The 17,050-nt window shown below is 73.4% G+C and overlaps 3 protein-coding genes across 3 annotated transcripts in view; 2 read left to right on the plus strand and 1 right to left on the minus strand.

Annotated features, from left to right (window-relative positions):
- Nucleotides 1-3,746, plus strand: part of RTKN (rhotekin) — a 17,404-nt gene extending 13,658 nt beyond the window's left edge. The window contains 3 exon segments of the mRNA XM_074821718.1: nt 1,819-1,923; nt 2,763-2,926; nt 2,929-3,746. Coding sequence (XP_074677819.1) covers nt 1,819-1,923; nt 2,763-2,926; nt 2,929-3,117 — 458 coding nt within the window. The 3' untranslated portion in view covers nt 3,118-3,746.
- A 465-nt stretch (nt 3,747-4,211) lies between these two features.
- Nucleotides 4,212-10,060, minus strand: LOC141922486 (uncharacterized). The gene is given in 15 exon segments (XM_074821684.1): nt 4,212-4,265; nt 4,486-4,568; nt 4,698-5,731; nt 5,869-5,989; nt 6,459-6,490; nt 6,493-6,532; nt 6,637-6,691; nt 6,944-7,095; nt 7,174-7,251; nt 7,425-7,460; nt 7,463-7,564; nt 8,064-8,138; nt 8,239-8,351; nt 8,439-8,491; nt 9,934-10,060. Coding segments are annotated over 13 exon segments (1,959 nt in total). The 5' UTR covers nt 10,020-10,060; the 3' UTR covers nt 4,212-4,265; nt 4,486-4,568; nt 4,698-4,715.
- Nucleotides 10,061-10,885: 825 nt separating this feature from the next.
- On the plus strand, nt 10,886-17,002 carry LOC141922484 (rho-related BTB domain-containing protein 2-like). The gene is made up of 9 exons (XM_074821682.1): nt 10,886-11,129; nt 11,227-11,330; nt 12,893-13,078; nt 13,183-14,117; nt 14,301-14,419; nt 14,545-14,695; nt 14,873-14,961; nt 15,060-15,165; nt 15,252-17,002. Exons 1-9 carry the CDS (start codon nt 10,938-10,940, stop codon nt 15,419-15,421), a joined length of 2,052 nt encoding a protein of 683 aa, XP_074677783.1. The 5' UTR covers nt 10,886-10,937; the 3' UTR covers nt 15,422-17,002.
- The last annotated feature ends 48 nt before the right edge of the window (nt 17,003-17,050 follow it).

Consider the following 17,050-nt stretch of genomic DNA (forward strand, 5'->3'; position numbering starts at 1 on the left):
TACAGGATGGGGACAGGGACAGGATGGGATGGGGATGGGGACAGGGATGGGTGGGACAGGGACATGGTGGGGACACGGACGGGATGGGGATGGGGACAGGGATGGGATGGGGGTGGGATGTGATGGGGACAAAATGGGGACAGGGATGGACAGGGACAGGATGAGGATGGGACAGGGACGGGGTGGGACCATGGACAGAGATGGGGACAAGGATGGGGACAAGGATGGGGACAGGGACAGGGATGTGATAGGAATAAGGACACAATGGGAACAGGGGTGGGGACAGAGACACTGACAGTGGCAGGATGTGACAGGGACGGGATGGGGATGGGAATGTGGACAGGGATGGGGACAGGGACATGATGAGAACAAGGACACCGTGAGGACAGGATAGGGATTAGGGATGGGGACAGGGGTGGGATGGGACAGAGATGGGGACAGAGACACTGACAGGGACAGGACGTGACAGGGCTGGGATGTGATGGGAGAGGGATGGGAACAGGATGGAACAGGGACACCGACAGCGCCAGGATGGGGATGGGGACAGGGATGGGATGGGGATGGGGGCAGGGCCAGGGATGGGTGGTCTCTGGGCCGTGGTGGGGACAGTGACTGGGGGACCCCTGTTCTGGGGAGGGGGCAGCCTCCACCCCCCGCGCTGGCCCGGGAGTGCGGTCGGGGCTGGGGGTGCCGGGGGGGTCGGTGGTGACCGGGGCCCGGGCGCAGGCGGGGGCCGAGGCGCAGAGCGGGGCCCGTCTCTTCTGCGTCCTGCGCGGGCACCGACCTCCTCTGCTACCGCGGCCCCGGCGAGGCCGAGGCGGGGCAGGAGCCGGCCCTCACCATCGCCATCAACAAGGTACCGCCGGGGCTGGGGGGGGGCTGGGGGGGGCTGCGGGGGGTCTAAGGGCCTCCCCCGCCGCCGCAGGAGACCCGGATCCGCGCGACGGAGCGGGAGGGGCGCGGGCACCCCCCCGGCATGGCCGTCACCAACCGCTACGGCGGCGAGGAGGTGACCCACACGCTGCTGGCCGAGAGCCGGCCCGAGGCGCAGCGCTGGATGGAGGCCTTCTGGCAGCACTTCTACGACATGAGTGAGGGGCACGGGGGGCCCCACACCCCGAGGGACCCCCAACCCCATGGGACCCCATCCACGGGACCCCCAACCCAGTGGGACCCCCTCCCTGTGGGATCCCATCCCAGAAGGACCCCCAATCCCAGTGGGACCCAATCCCAGTGGGACCCCCTCCCTGTGGGATCCCGACCCAGTGGGACCCCCATCCCGTGGGACCCTAACCCAGTGGGACCCCTCCCTGTGGGATCCCATCCCAGAAGGACCCCCCCTCCCAGAAGGACCCCCCCTCCCAGTGGGACCCCCATCCCAGTGGGACCCCCCCTCCCTGTGGGACCCCCATCCCAGCGGGACCCCATCCCCGTGGGGCCCCCAATCCCAGAAGGACCCCCCTCCCTGTGGGACCGAATCCCAGTGGGACCCCCAACCCAGTGGGAGCCCTTCCCTGCAGGACCCCAGTCCCTGTAGGACCCCCCCAATCCAGTGGGACCCCCAACCTTGTGGGACCCCATCCACATGGGAGCCCCAATGCTAGTGGGACCCCCATCCCAGCAGGACCCCAGCCCAGTGGGACCCCCAATCCTGGTGGGGCCCCCAATCCCAGAAGGTCACCCCCCTCCCTGTGGGACCCCCTCACTGTGCAACCCCCAACCCAGTGGACCCCATCCCAGCAGGACCCCCCTCCCCGTGGGCCCCCTTCCCTGTGCCCCCCCCGTGCCCCCCCGCGGTGTGACCCCCCGCCCCCCCAGGCCAGTGGAAGCAGTGCTGTGACGAGCTGATGCGGATCGAGGTGCCGCCGCCGCGCCGGGCGCCTGCGGTGCTGCCACGCCAGGGCTCGCTCTACCACGAGATGGGTGAGGGGGGCCGGGGGGGCCGGGGGGGCTCTGCCTCTGTCTCCCTCCTCTCTGCTCTCCGCTAACCTGTCGCCGGGCGGCCCCGTCCTCGCCGCCCCGGCACCTCCCCAACGCCGCTGTTCTCTGAACTGCCTCTGTCCCCCCTCTGCCCCCCCATCTCTGTGTCCCCTCACCCCTCTGTGTCCCCCCCATCCCTCTGTGTTCCCCCTCCTGCCTTTCTCTGCCCCCTGTATCTCTCTGCCCCCTGTATCTCTCTGTGCCCCCCATCTCTCTGTCCCCCCCCTCCGGCGGCTCCAGCCCTGCCTGGCCCGGCCGTGCCCCCCCCGCCTGCGAAGGGCTCCTGCTGCAGGATAACGCCGTCTCGGCGGAGATCCGGGCTCTGCTCTCCTCCTATTACAGCGACAGGTGACGGGTGGGGGGACGGCGGGGTGACCCCCCCCGCCATGGCCCGTGGAACCCCTGGGACGGCCGGGGGGGACAGCCCGGCCACGGGGCACGGCCCGGTCACCCTGGGGCATGGCCTGGCCACGGGGCTTGTCCCACTTGCCCTGGCGCTGGGGCATGTCCCGGCTGTGGGGCACATGCTGGTCACCTCGGCCATGGGGGGGGCACATCCCGGCCATGGGGCACGTCCCAGCTGTGGGACACGGCCCGGCCTTGGGGCACATGCTGGTCACCTCAGCCATGGGGCAAATCCTGGCCATGGGCCCGTCCCGGCTGTGGGGCACACCCCGGCCCTGGGGCACACCCCGGGCGGCAGGTCCCCTGTCCCCACGGCACAGGAGCAGGGTGGGTGTCCCGGGGGGTCCCAGCTGACCCCCCCCATTCTCTCCCCCCAGCTATTGATCCGGCCGACGACATCGAGGCGGTGACCGACATCCTGACGCGGCGGGCGGGGGCCCGGGCGCCGGGGACCCCCCCGTGGCTCTGCCTCTTCGAGGGGCCCCCCCGCCGCGCCCCCCCCGCTGCAGCCGTGCGGGCAGCCCCAGCCCCCCCGCCCCCCGCCGCCCCTGGGGCCGACCCCGCACCCTCTCCCTGGACGCCAAGCTCAGCACCCTGAAGGGGCGGGGGGCCCGGCCGGCCGCCCCCCCCCCCGCACCCCTCGCCCCCCAGCTCCTCAGCAGCGGCAGCAGCAGCCCGGCCACCGAGCGCGACCCCCCCGCGCCCCCCAGCCCCCTCCAGTCCCGGGTCTGAGCCCTAGGGACCCACAGGACCCGGGGGGAGGTGTGGGGGGGGTGTGGAGGCGGGGGGGTGTGGATGGACCCCCCCACCCTCCAGCCCCCAGCGTGGGTCTTGCTCCGGGTTGGGGTGGGCGCGGGGCTGGGGGCTCACAGCTTCTTTTGGGGAGAAACTGGAATTTCTGCCACCCTGGGTTGAGAGGGGAGGGGAGGGGAGGGGCGCGGGGGGGGGGCAAAGCCACCATTGCAGGGTGGGCTCAGGGCTGAACCCCCCCAAAAAAGTGGAGGGGGGAGCTGTTCCCACCCCCCCCCCCCCAGGATGGGTGCTGGGGGCTGAACCCCCCCTCATGACAGGGTGGGGGCTGCGGTTGTGCCCCCAGGGTGGGTGCTCAGGGCAAACGCCCCCCCCCCCCATACAGTGGGGGGGGTCTAACCCCGGGGGGTGCGCAGGGACCCCCCCAGCTCTGCTTTCTCTCACCTCTAACCCCGGGGGCCACCTGCCCCTGTCCCCGGTGCCAACGCCCCTCCCGGGGGGGGGCAGACCCACCCGGCAGGGACCACCCCTGGCCCCCCCCCGCCCCCCCTCGCCCCGGGCCGGGACCCAAAGCTGCCACCTCATTAATATGCATTAAAATTTATTTAACAGCGGCTGTGTCTGATTGGGGGGAGTGGTGTGTTTGTGGGGGGTCTCTCTGCCCGGCCTGGCTTCCTGGGGTGGGGGTCGGTGCCCCCCCTGGGTAGGGGGGGGGCGCCGGCTCCCTCCCAAAGCTGCTTTTTGGGGTGCAAATGGGGGGATGGGGGTGAGCGCGGGTGGGGGTGCAGAAAGCGTCTGTGGTGTGCGGGAGGGGGTGTCCGGGGGGGCTGTAGTGCCATAGGGATGCCCCCCCCCTCCCCTCTTTTCTCGAGGCTGCTGGGCCCCCCCCCGGCTACACGGTGTGGGGGGAGAGGTCCTCGTCCTCGGCGGGGGGGCTGGTGCCCCCCGGCAGCTGCGGGTGGGGGGCATCGCGGGCCAGCAGCAGGGCGAAGCCTGGGCAGAGGGGGGGGGGGGATGAGCGCGGGGGGCATACAGGGGGGTTTTGGGGGGGTACGGGGGGGGTTGGGGGTACCTGGCCTGGCTTTGTGCAGGGGCTGTGGCAGGAGGATGCTGTCGCTGGGCTCGTCCCCCTGCAAGATGAGGGGGGGTCTGAAGGGTTCCCCCCACCCACGGGACCCCCCCAAGCCCCATCCTTGTCCCCCCACCCCCCACCCCCCACCTCAGCCCCAGAACCCCCCCCTCAGTCTCATCCCCCACCTAACCATGCCCCACAGCTCCAAAACCATCCCCCCCCGCCCCCCCCGACACACCCTCCCCTCCCCCCCCCCCCCGCCCCAGCTGGTGCCGTACCTGCCCCGGGGGGGTGTCCTGCTCCCAGGGGGGCGGCCAGACCCCCTGCTCGTGGCCCCCGATGCCATTGTGCCCCCCAGGCCCTGTGGGGAGAGGAACAGGTTGAGCCCCCACGTCAGAGGTCCGGGACCCCCCCCGCCAGCACCACACCGGGGGTCTGTGACCACCCCCCCCCCCCCCCCAGCCCCACACGGGGGGTCCCGGCCACCCACCTGGCTGCAGATCCTGGGTCAGGCTGGGGGGGCTGGGGGGGGTGTCCCAGCCTGGGGCAGCCCCAGAGACCCCCATGCCCGGGGGGGGCTGGGGAGGGGGGAGGTGTCCAGGGGGGGCCCATCCTCATCCTTGGGGGTGCTGGGGGGGCTGGGGAGAGGCAGAGTCACGGCCTCCTGGGTGCCCGGGGGGGGCTGCCAGGGGGGGCTGCTGGGGCAGGGGGGCTCTGCCCCACAAGTGCTGTCAGGGAACCCCGACCTGGGGGGGCTGGGGAGGCGCAGGGGCCCTGGCCCAAGCACAGTCGAGGGGGACCTTGCCCCCCCCCCTGCCGGGCTGGGGGACCCCCAGGTGGCACAGGGAGAGGGGGGGCCTGTCCCTGTGGGGCTGGCTGGAGGGGGGGCCCCTGTTCCCACAGGGCTGGGGGGGGTCCCCATGGTGGCACAGGGAGGCATCCCTGTGGGGCTGGTGGCATGGGGGGGCCCTGCTCTGGCTGGGCTGGGGGGGCTCCCCAAGGTGGCACAGGGGGTGGTCCCTGTCCCTGTGGGGGTCCCAGTGGTGGCACACTGGGGGGTCCCTGTCATCACAGGGCTGGGGGGGCTCCTCAGGGGGGCAGATTGAGGGGTCCCCGTGCCCACGGGGCTGGGGGGGGCTCCCCGGAGGGGCACTGGGGGTATCCCTGTCCCCATGAGGGTCTCAGTGGTGACAGATTGAGGGGTCCCTGTGCCCACAGAGCTGGGTGGCCTCCCCGGGGGGGCACAGGGAAGGGTCCCTGTCCCCATGGGGGTCTCAGTGGTGGCAAATTGGGGGGTGCCTGAGCCCACGGCGGTGGGGGGCTCCCCGGGGGGCACAGGGAGGGGTCTCCCTCCCCGCTGGGCTGCTGGGGAGGGGAGGCTGGGGGCGGCGGGGCTAGGGGGGGGCGCAGCCCTGAAGGCCCCGGGCTGGAGGGGTCCGGGTGAGGGGGGTGGGTCTGGCCGGCGGAAGATGAAGGCCGATTCCGTCAGGCTGCGCTGGTACCGCAGGAATGGCCGCCGGGCACCTGGGCACGGGGAGGGGGGGACGGTCAGCAGCTGGGGGGGGCTGGGGGGGGACTGGGGGGCAGCAGTGGCCCCCACTGCTGCCCCACTGCACCCAGACCCGGCACTGACCCCCCCCACACACCGCGGGGACACTTACCGGGCCTGGTGCCGGGGGCGGGGGGGGGCAGCGGGGTGCCGGAGGTGGACCCCGAGCGCTCCCGCTGCCGGAAGAAATCCCGGGGGTTCTGCGAGCGCTGGGAGACCAGGACGGCCGCCTCCTGCGACACCCGGACACCCGTCAGCGCGGCACGGCACCGCCACGCGGCATCGCGGCACGATGGGGCACCGCCACACGGCACCACGGCATGATGGGGCACCGCGACATGGCACTGCGACACGACGCGGCACCATGGCACAGCACCGCGACATGACGTGGCACTGATGTGGCATTGTGGCACAGCACCATGACACGGTGACATGGCACAGCACAGCACTGTCACATGGCACCACAACACGGCACCGCGACATGATGTGGCACCGCAGCGTGACATGGCACCGTGACATGGCACCACGACACATCATGGCACTGTGACACGGCGCTGCGACACGTCACAGCACTGCAACACGTCACGGTACCGCAACACGGCACCGTGACACCATGACACGTTGTGTCACCGTGACACGGCCCCGCGGCATGGCCGGGGGTGTGGGGGGGGCAGGACGGGGGGGCTGGGCCCCGGCACTCACAGCCGCCTTCTCGATAGACTCGCTGCGCGGGCACGGTCCCGCATGGCCGCCTCGTGCTCCCGCTGCTGCTGCTCCTGGGGGGACAGAGCGTGGCCGGGCAGCCCACGGGCCCCCCACAGCCTCCCCACGGCCCCCCCAGCTCCCCACGGCCCCCCCGAGCCCCCCCAGCCCCGCTCACCCATCGCGCCTTCTCCTTCCTCCGCTCCTCAGCCTCCAGCCGTGCCTGCTCCTTCCTGCGAGGGCAGGGAGCGTCGGGGGGGGGCTCGGGGGGCTCAGGGGGGGCCAGCCTGGGGTGGGGGGGCAGCTGTGGGGCGCAGGAGCCCCTGGGCCCTGCCGTGGGTCTCCCCCCCCTCCGCGCTCGGAGCCACGTGGAGGGGGGGCACCGGGACGGGGAAGCGGGGGCTGTGCCAGGGGATGGGGGGGTCCACGTTCGGAGCCCCCGTGGGGGTGCCGGGGGTCCTGCGTGGGGGGCCCCCCCGCCTCACCGCTGCTCCTCGATCACCCGCTCCTTCTCCCTGCAGCGCAGCTCCCGCTCGGCCGCCTCGCGCCTCTCCTCCTCCATCCGCTCCCGCTCCCAGCGCCGACGCTCCTCCAGCGCCCGGCGTCGCTCTTCCTCCCGCCGCTGCTCCTCCTCGCGCTGCGGCCGCACCGTGCTCAGCACCGGGGATACGGGGGGGGGACACCCCCCCCCCCCCAGCACCCCCGCGCCCCCCACCTCAGCCTGTGCCCAGAAGGAATCGCGCTTGGTGCGGTGGATCTCCAGCGCTGGGTTGGTTTTGCGGTAGTTGGTGCCCTGCGGGGAGCGGGGGGGGGGTCAGGGCAGGACCCCCGGGGCAACCCCCAGACGGGGACCCCCCCCTCCACACCGGGGAGGGTGGGCGAGGACCCCATCGCTCCCCTCAACCGGTCCCCGTCCCGCGGCGGACACACATCGTCCCCCAGCCCGTGACCCCCCCCACAACTCACCACCAGCTCCGGGGTGTCCGGGGGGGGCCCCTTCCTGGCGAGGGCGGGGGGGGCGGGGGGGCGAGCTGTGCCAGCGCGCGGCTCAGCCCCTCCCGCGTCACCTCCTCGGCGCGGCGGGCGCTCAGCACCACGCTGGCCTCCTGCCGCCGAGACGGGATGGCGTCACCCCCCGGCCCGAGCACCCATGGCCCCCCCCCACCCCCCCCCGACCAGTTCCACTTCCCTCCCCCCCCCGGATGATTTGCGGCCTCCCCAGGGAATCCTGGCGCCATTCCCTCGCCCGCTCCAGCTGTGGGGCTGGATCCAGATGTGTGTGTGGGGGGCAGATCCGGACACAGGGCCCAGACAGATCACCAGGGGCTGGGATATGGGGATGGGGGGGGTGCGGGGGGCAGGGGGCAGGATCCCCCCAAGCGAAGGCAAGATCCGGGCAGGGCGGGGGGGGGGGGGCAGGGAGCCCAACCGCAGCCCCGGATCCGGGGCCAAGGCTGGGAACGGGAACGGCGGCGCCTGAGTCAGCAGTAATGCGCCCGGCGCTGCAAAGGTCGGGGCCGGCAGCCACGACGAGGCGGGGGGGGCACAGAACCCCGGCCCCCACCCTCAAAGGGTCCCGCGCCCCCTTTCCCCCCGGAAACTCACCCTGAAGAAGGCTCTGATGGCGGGCAGGTGCCCGGCGCACGCCTGGCGCTGGGGCTCGGGCGCCTTCTCCCCGACCTGGCAGCGCAGGCACCGCTCAGCCCCACACCCCGGCAGCGGGGGGGTGCCCAGAGCCGCCCCCCCCGCCCCCCCCCCCCCCTCCAGGCCCTGCACTCACCCAGCTGATGAGGACGATGCGGTGGGCGCCCGTGCCGGGGTCTGGGACGCGGCACAGCCCGTACATGATGCTGGTGGCCGAGAATTTTTCGGCCAGTTCGTCCGGCCCCCCGGCTACGAGACAGGGGGGTGGTCGCGGGGGGGGAGCACAGCAGGACACCCCCCCCCCCAACCCGCCAGTACCGCGTTGCTCCCCGTTACCTCCAGAGTCCAGTAGCTTGAGGTCATGGTGCTTCTCATAGGCAAAGACGGCCCTGGGGGGAGACAGGGGGGTCGGGGGCGGTCAGGGGGAGTTGGGGGGGGCAACCACCCTCGCCCCGGCACAGTCACCTGAGGCACATGGTGGCCACTGACCCGCTCCAGGTGGCACCAACTGGTGGGTGCCCCCCCCCCCCCCCCCCGGTGCCCTGGGTGTGGGATCCAGGAGCTGCCCCGGGGTGGGGGGGGCTGGGGGGAGGCAGCTTGGGGACGCCCCCACACCCCCCCTACCCCCCCCCCCGTGCCGCCCACCCGGTGGCTGAATTCGTGGAAGTGCCGCCGGCAGCATCCGCCCGGGGACAATGGGGCCGTGGGAAGCACTGCAGCGACACGGCCCCCCCCCGCCCCCCCGGGCGATGCCGGTGTCCCCCAGCACCGGGCAGCCCGGGACCGCGACCCACCGGCCAGGCACAGCCCGACCCCCCGGCCCGGAGCAGGGGGAGCAGCCACGGCCCCCCCCGGCGTGCCAGGGGCTGGGGAGGGGGCTCCGGGGCCCCCCGCGCGGGCACAGGCCGTGTTCCCCTGCCGGCGCTGCCGCCTCTTTGTCCCCGCATGGCTCCGGTGACACCGGTATGCGGCGGCACGCGGCCCGGCAACGGCTCCGCGACACGTGCGTGGCACGACACGGCACGACACGGGCACGTGGCGGGGGGTGACACGGCCCGGTGGGACACAACAGGCCGCGGCACGGGACGGCACAACGGGGCGGGAGGCGGCGGGATCTGGCACGTGGCACGACACGGCCCGACACGGCGGGACGCACAGGCCGTGGCACGACGTGGGCCATGGCACAGCGGGACTTGGCACGGCACGGCACGGCGGGACGGGGCAGGACACGGCGTGTCACGACAGGACACGGCGGCTGCTGGCAGGGGCCCGGCCACGCCACCCGGGTCAGTGACTTGGGGGCAAAGGGCAGTGCCTGGGTGGCCAGTGGCCAGTGGCCGAGCCCAGCAAGACGCAGCCGCGGTGCCGTCGCCCCCCCGCCCCGGGCCGTGCCGGTGCCCGCGGTGAGGCCCCACCGGGACGAGGGGTCTCGGGAGGGCACCGGCACCGGGACCCACCCCCCCCCCACCCCGGGTGCCCCCGGTGCCCCCTGGACCCGCAGCAGGAGGCGCCGGTACCGGGGCTCGGCTGCTCCCCCCGCCGTGCCCTGCCCCGTGCCCCGGGGGCGCCGCTCCCCGCCCGGCGGCGGCGGGACAGGGCGGGGCGGGGCGGGGCGGGCACCGGGCGCCCCGTTCCCACCGCGGCTCGGCGGGCGCAGCGCCGGGATAGGGGGGCGGGGGGGGACAGGGAGGGGGGACTCCCTGGGCCCGTCCCGGCACCCCCGCGCCCCGCCGGGACCCCGGAGCGCCCCCGCCCCGGCGCGTGTCGGCCCCCCCGCCCCGCCCCGCCCCGCCGCCGGTGCCCGGTGCCCGGTGCCCGTGCCCAGTCTCACCAGTCGGTCCCAGCGCGGGGGTTGCCCACGTCCTCCCGGGCCGCCAGCAGCGCCAGCCGGTGCCGCTCCAGCCCCGGGGCCGCCATCCCGCCGCCCGCCCCGCCCCCACCCACCGCCCACGGGCGGGACCGGGCGGCACCGGGCGGGGCGGGGGGGCGGGGCAGTGGCGCCGGGGGGCCCCCACGGGCGGGGGGGGCGGGCGGGGACGCGCCCGGCCCGGGGCTGTGTCCCGCGTGTGTGCCCCGCCTAGGGGCCACTGGGGGGTGCGGGGGGGTCGTACTGGTGCCACTGGTGAGAGGTGGGGGCTGGCCGTGCCGGGAGGCCGGTCTGCGGGCACCCGCCACTGGTGTTACTGGTGTTACTGGTGTTACTGGTGTTACTGGTTCTGCTGGCGTTACTGGTGCTACTGGTGTCATTGGTGTTACTGGTGTCGTAGGTGCCGCTGCTGTCACTGGTGTCACTGGTGTTACTGGTGTCACTGGTCCTGCCGGTGTCCCTGCTGTCCCTAGTGTCACTGGTGTCACTGCTGTCCCTGCTGTCACTGGTGTTACTGGTGGCACTGGTGTCACTGGTCCTGCCGGTGTCCCTGCTGTCCCTAGTGTCACTGCTGTCCCTGCTGTCCCCGCTCCCGCCGCTCCCCCCCGCTCTCCCCAGGGCTCGGGGCGGTTCCTCCGGCCGCGGGGGGCGGGGCCCGTCACGTGTGCGCGGCGCCCCCTGGCGGCGCTCCTTTGTCCGCGCGCGGGCGGGGCGGGGCGGCCGCGGATTGGCCGACGGCGCCGGGGGGGCGGGGCGAGTCGGGGCGGCTCTGCCTGCGATTGGCGGGGCCGTCGGGGCGGGTCCTGAGGGGCGGGGCCGGCGGGGAGAGGCGGTCGCGGATTGGCGGAGCGGGGGGGCGGGCGGGGTAACGGGGCCCGGGCGGCGGCACGGGCATGGGCGGGGGGCGGGGCTGAGCGCGGCCGCTCCGTGCGGGGCCGCTGCCCGGCGGGGGGGGCCCGGCGGTGCCCATGGACCTGGACGTGGACTACGAGCGCCCCAACGTCGAGACCATCAAGTGCGTTGTGGTGGGCGACAACGCGGTGGGGAAGACGCGGCTGATCTGCGCCCGCGCCTGCAACGCCACGCTCAGCCAGTACCAGCTGCTGGCCACGCACGTCCCCACCGTCTGGGCCATCGACCAGTACCGCGTCTGCCAGGAGGTGCGGGGCGGCGGGGGGGGCGCCGGGCACGGGGGGGTGGGGGGGGGAGGCAGCGCTGGGACCGGGGTGGTGACAGCGGCGGTCCGTGTCCCGGCAGGTGCTGGAGCGCTCCCGGGATGTGGTGGACGAGGTCAGCGTGTCCCTGCGCCTCTGGGACACCTTCGGGGACCACCACAAGGACCGGCGCTTCGCCTACGGCAGGTGGGACCGCGGGGCCCCTCAGCTCCCCCCGCAACCCCACCCCGACCCCCCCACCGGCACGTCGAGCCCCAGCAGCAGCATCCCGCCCCGCCACTGGCACCCTGAGCCCTGCCACCGACACCCCGACCTGCCACCGGCACCCCCAGCCCTGCCACTGACACCCCGAGCCCTGCCACCGACACCCCGACCTGCCACCGGCACCTCCAGCCCTGCCACCGGCACCCTGAGCCCTGCACCAACACCCCGACCTGCCACTGGCACCCCCAGCACGGGCACCCCAACTGCCACCCCAACCCACCACCGGCACCCCCAAGCACCAGCACCCCGACCACCCAGCCCTGCCTGCCCAAGGGGACATGAAGCCAAAGGGCCCCCCCCCGGCTCCTGCCAGCACCCCGAGAGCAGCTTTGGCACCCCAAACCCTCGGGGGGGGCTGGGAGTGCCCCCACCTCCCATCCAGGGCACCCCGGGGGCACCGTGGTCCCCAGCTTGGGCAGCAGCGGGTCTGTGCGCCCCGACAGCCCCCCATCCCGGGCAGGGAGCTCCGGGTGCTCGCGGCTTCCCCAGCGGGCAGCCAGTCGCTGCCCCCCCAGCCCCCCCACTCGCTGGGCTGGAAACACCCCCCTTCCCCACGGCCGCTGGCACATCCAGGCTCTTATCGCCCGCCACACCGTGCCAGCACGGCTCGGCACGCTCTAATCTCCCCCCCGCACTGTCCGGGGCCGCGGTGGCTCTGCGGGCTGGGGTCACCCCTGGCCGGGGGGGGATGTGGGGGGCTGCCTCACCCCGGGGTGCCCGAGGTGCTCGGGGCTGCCCCAGCCTGACCCCGCGGGGTGGTGGCTGCCGGGTCCCGGCATCGCCGGCGGGTGAGCGGCGGCTCCCGTGCTGGCCGGGGGCCCGCAGGAGGCGGCCGGTGGCGTCTATCTTGGTCCCTGACACGGGCCCGGCTCCAAACGCGCCTCTTGGTCACGTCTCGGCAAAGCGCAGACTAAAAACAAACCGGGTCTGGGGCCACGTGGCCGCTCCCGGCCGCCTTATAAGGCCCCGGGGGCTGCGGGGACTTGGGTGCTGCTGGCACCTCCCGCGCGTCCCCTGTCACCTTGCCCGGGGAGGCTCCCCCGAGCCGCTGGCACCGCCGGCGCGGGGCTGGGACAACGGCAGCGGCGTGATGGCCCCATGCTGGGCACAGGGAAGGGGCTCGGGGTGGCTGGGCAGGGGCTGCCTGGCTGGTGGGTCCCTCCTGGCACCCGCCGGCGCTCGGCTGTGGCCCTGGTGCTTGGTGGGGTGTCTGCGGGGCCCCGGGCTGTGCTGCGCCTGCACCCGAGCCAGGGCTTGGCCAACTGTGGTGACCCAGAGCTGGGGGCCCGCGGCTCCCTCCTCAGCCTCAGCTGCTCCCAAGGGGCTCCCGGGGGTTGGAGGGTCCCAGTATGGGGGCACCCAACTGCAGTGATGGGTGTCCCTGGGCAGGGCTGGGACCCCAGTGCCGTTCTCTGAGCAAGGCGGGGTGCAGGGGGGAGCCCAGGGACGTGGGGTCACCCTCCTCCTCCTCCTCCCGGCCGCAGATCGGACGTGGTGGTGCTTTGCTTCTCGCTGGCGAACCCCAACTCCCTGCGCCACGTGAAGACGATGTGGTACCCCGAAATCAAGCACTTCTGCCCCCGGACGCCCATCGTGCTGGTGGGATGCCAGCTGGACCTGCGCTACGCCGACCTGGAGGCCGTCAACCGGGCCCGGCGCCCCTTGGCCAAGTGAGGCCCCCGGGCGGGCGGGCGGGGGGTGGCAGGGCCATCCGGGCCCCTCGGTGCGCGGTGACGCGGCCCCGCTCTCTCTGTGTGTCCCCCCCCAACTCCAGGCCCATCAAGCCCACGGACATCCTGCCCCCGGAGCGGGGCCATGAGGTGGCGAAGGAGCTGGGGGTGCCCTACTATGAGACCAGCGTGGTGGCCCAGTTCGGCATCAAGGACGTCTTCGACAATGCCATCCGCGCCGCCCTCATCTCCCGCCGCCACCTCCAGTTCTGGAAGTCCCACCTGAAGAAGATGCAGCGGCCGCTGCTGCAGGCCCCCTTCTTGCCCCCCAAACCCCCGCCCCCCGTTATCCAGGTCCCCGACCCACCGGCCAGCCGGGGTTGGGGCCCCGCCGCCCTCTTCTGCACCCCGCTCTGCGCCGACGTCGTCTTCCAACTGCAGGGCGGCCAACGCGTCTTCGCCCACCGCGTCTACCTGGCCACCTCCTGCTCCAAGTTCTACGACCTCTTCACGCTGGAGGGGCCGCGGGGGGCGGCCAAGGAACCGGCTGCCCGCACCAAGAGCCTGGACGGGGAGCGGGGGGCCCTGGCCGAGGGGGGACGCGCCCCGCTGCGGACTTCGCAGAGCGACGACGCCCTGCGGCCGGCGGCGGGGGACGGGGCGGTGGCCACGGTGGCCGGTGGCGGCCGCGACCTGTCGGCGTGGGGCCGCGGCTTCATCAGCCTGAGCTGGGAGGTGGTAGCGGAGCCGGTGGCGGGGCGGGAGAGGCGGATGGCGGTGGTGTGCATGGACTGGCGGGTGCAGGCCGAGCCCTTCCGCGCCGTGCTGGAGTATCTCTACACCGGGCGGCTGGACCAGGCCCGCGGCGACCTGATGCAGGTGGCCACCATTGCCGAGCTGCTGGAGGTCTTCGACCTGCGCATGATGGTGGCCAATGTGCTCAACAAGGAGAGCTTCATGAACCAGGAGATCACCAAGGCCTTCCACGTCCGCCGCGCCAACCGCATCAAGGAGTGCCTGGGAAAGGGGGTCTTTGCAGGTACGGGGGGGTCGGGGGGACCCCGGGGAGGCTCCCGGCCACCCCACTCCCCCTCCTGCCGCCACAGCCACTGTGGGTCAGGGTCCTGGATCGCCGCCGGGGCCAGCTCAGCCGCGGTGCTGGGTGCGGGGGGGTGCTGGGGTGTCCCGTCGCCGCACTCAGGCCGTCCCCTCGCCCTCCCAGACGTGGTTTTCCGCGTGGACGACGGGGCCGTGCCGGCGCACAAGCCGCTGCTGATCGCCGGCTGCGACTGGATGATGGCCATGTTCCGGGGGGCTTTCCGGGAGAGCTACGCCGCCGAGGTGAGGGGGGGATGGTGACATCGGGAGGGGACCAGCCCTGCCACGGGTGAGCCCCGCTGTCCCTCATGCTGGGGAGGAAGCGGGGGGGCTGTGCTGGGCCCCCCCAGACCCAACTCATCCCGCAGGTCTCCCTGCCCGGCACCAACTGCGCCTGCCTGCGCGCCGTCCTCGACTTCCTCTACACCGGCGTCTTCACCCCCACGCCCGACCTGGACGCGATGGAGCTCCTCATCCTCACCAACCGCCTGTGCCTGCCGCGGCTGCAGGCGCTCACAGGTCAGCACCCCCCCGCTTTACCCCCCCCCGGCCTCCACGTCACCCGCTGATACCGCGGGGACGGGGATCGATGCATCCCCGGCGCGTCATTAACCGGCTCCTTACGCAAGCGTGGGCCGCGGGGGGCAGCTGGGGCGCACGTCCCTGGCACCGACAGCCCCCCCATCCCCCCCCCAGAGCAGTACGCCGTGGATGAGCTGCTGCGAGCTTTCATGCAGCGGGTGGAGATCGACGAGCAGGTCATCATCTACCTGGAGATGACGCAGGTACGGCGGGAGGAGGAGGGACACACACACACACACACACCCCACGACCCCCGCGGGGCGCAGGCAGCTGCCCGTGCTCACCCCGTCTCTGCCCGCAGTTCCACAACGCCCGGCAGCTCGCGGCGTGGTGCCTGCACTACATCTGCACCAACTACAACAGCGTCTGCCGCCGCTTCCCCCGCGAGATGAAGTTCATGTCGGCAGGTACGGCGGCGCCGGGAGAAGGGGGGGCAGGGGGCAGGGAGGCGTCCCCCCCGCGCCCTGACGTGCCTGGTGCCGCGTTCCCGCAGAGAACCGGGCGCATTTCGAGCGGCACCGCTGGCCGCCCGTCTGGTACCTGAAGGAGGAGGATCTGTACCTGCGCTCCAAGAAGGAGCGGGAGCGGGAGGAGCAGCTGCAGCGCAAGCAGCACACCCGCAGCAAGTGGTGCTTCTGGCGGCCCTCGCCCCACGTCTCCTGAGCCTGGGGAGGGGGGGGGCTACGGCAGGGATGGGGGGACGGCCACGCGGCCCCTCACCCTGCCATGGGCCACCGTGGCCCACCACGGGCTGCTGTGGCCCATCATGGGCCACTGTACCCTGCCGTGGGCTACTGTGCCCCACTGTGGGCCACTGTACCCTGTCACGGGCTGCTGTGTCCCACCACAGGCTGCCGTAGCCTGCTGTGGGCCACCGTACCCTGCCGTGGGCCACTGTGCCCCACTGCGGGCCACCATACCCTGACACAGGCTGCTGTGTCCCACCACAGGCTGCCATAGCCTGCCATGGGCCACCGTACCCTGCCATGGGCCGCTGTGCCCCACCACAGGCCACCGTACCCTGTTGTGGGCTGCTGTGCCCCACCATGGGCCACTGTACCCTGCTGTGGGCCACCGTGTCCCACTAAGGGCTGCCATTTCCCACTATGGGCCACCATACCCTGTTGTGGGCTGCTGTGTCCCACCACGGGCCACTGTACCCTGCCATGGGCCATCACAGGTCACTGTGTCCTGCCACAGGCTACCGTACCCCACCATGGGCTGCTGTACCCTGCCAAGGGCCACCGTGTCCCACCAAGGGCTGCCATTCCCTGCTGCGGGCCACCAGACCCCACTGTGGGCCACTGTACCCCGCCGTAGGCTGCTGTGTCCCACCATGGGCCACTGTGCCCCGTCATGGGCCACCATATGCCACCGTGGGCTGCTGTGTCCCACCACGAGCCACCGTGTCCCACCATTCCCTGTCACGGGCCACCGTACCCCGCTGTGGGCTGCTGTGACCCACCAAGGGCTGTCATTCCCCACTATGGGCCACCATTCCCCACCGTGGGCCACCGTGCCCTGCCGAGGGCCACCGTGCCCTAACCAAGGGCTGCCGTACCCTGCCGCAGGCCACCATTCCCCGCCGTGGGCCACCGCCGGCTGCCGCCCGTTTACACCCCCCGGTCCCGGCTGTTTACAGGCGCTGTCCCGCCGTGCCTTCCCCCGGCGCGGGAGCGGGGCTGACCGTGCCGAACCGAACCGTGCCGAACCGTGCCGAGCCGGCAGGGCCCCCCCGCCCCGGCCAGCGCTGGTGCTACCTCTGACCGAGCAGTATTGGGGGGCTGGGGGACTCCCCCCCCACCCCGCCCGGGTGCTCCCCCCGGGCCGGGCTCGCTGGTGCTGTATTCCCGCCCCCCCCAAACACCCCCAAGGAGGGGGGGGCCAAGCTGTGAGCGGGGCAGGAGGGTGGGGAGGGCGTGGGGGGCGGGCCCTGGGTGCTCCTGCCTGGGGAGGGGGATGTTGGGGATGGGGGGGGGCTCAGCTTGCCCCCCCCTCCCCACCCCCCAGCTCATCTCTGTGCCTTGGACGAGCCCCCGCAGGGCCCCGGGGTGCGTCCCCGGGGGAGGCGGGGGGGTACCCCCGGGCTGAACTGCACAACCGTTTTTACACTTTTTTACCCCCACCCCGTGAGCACAGCGGCCCTCGGGGCCCCGCCACGCCCCCCCCGGCCCCCCCCAGCACTGTGAGTGGGGCCTCTCAGCGTCGGCTGTTTTAACCTTTAATAAAGCCTTTTGTAACGGGCCTGGACTCTGCCCCCCCAGCCCCGCGGTGCTTGGCCGTCACCCACCC

This window comes from Strix aluco, chromosome 4 (assembly GCF_031877795.1).
Source record: "Strix aluco isolate bStrAlu1 chromosome 4, bStrAlu1.hap1, whole genome shotgun sequence".
NCBI lineage: Eukaryota > Metazoa > Chordata > Aves > Strigiformes > Strigidae > Strix > Strix aluco.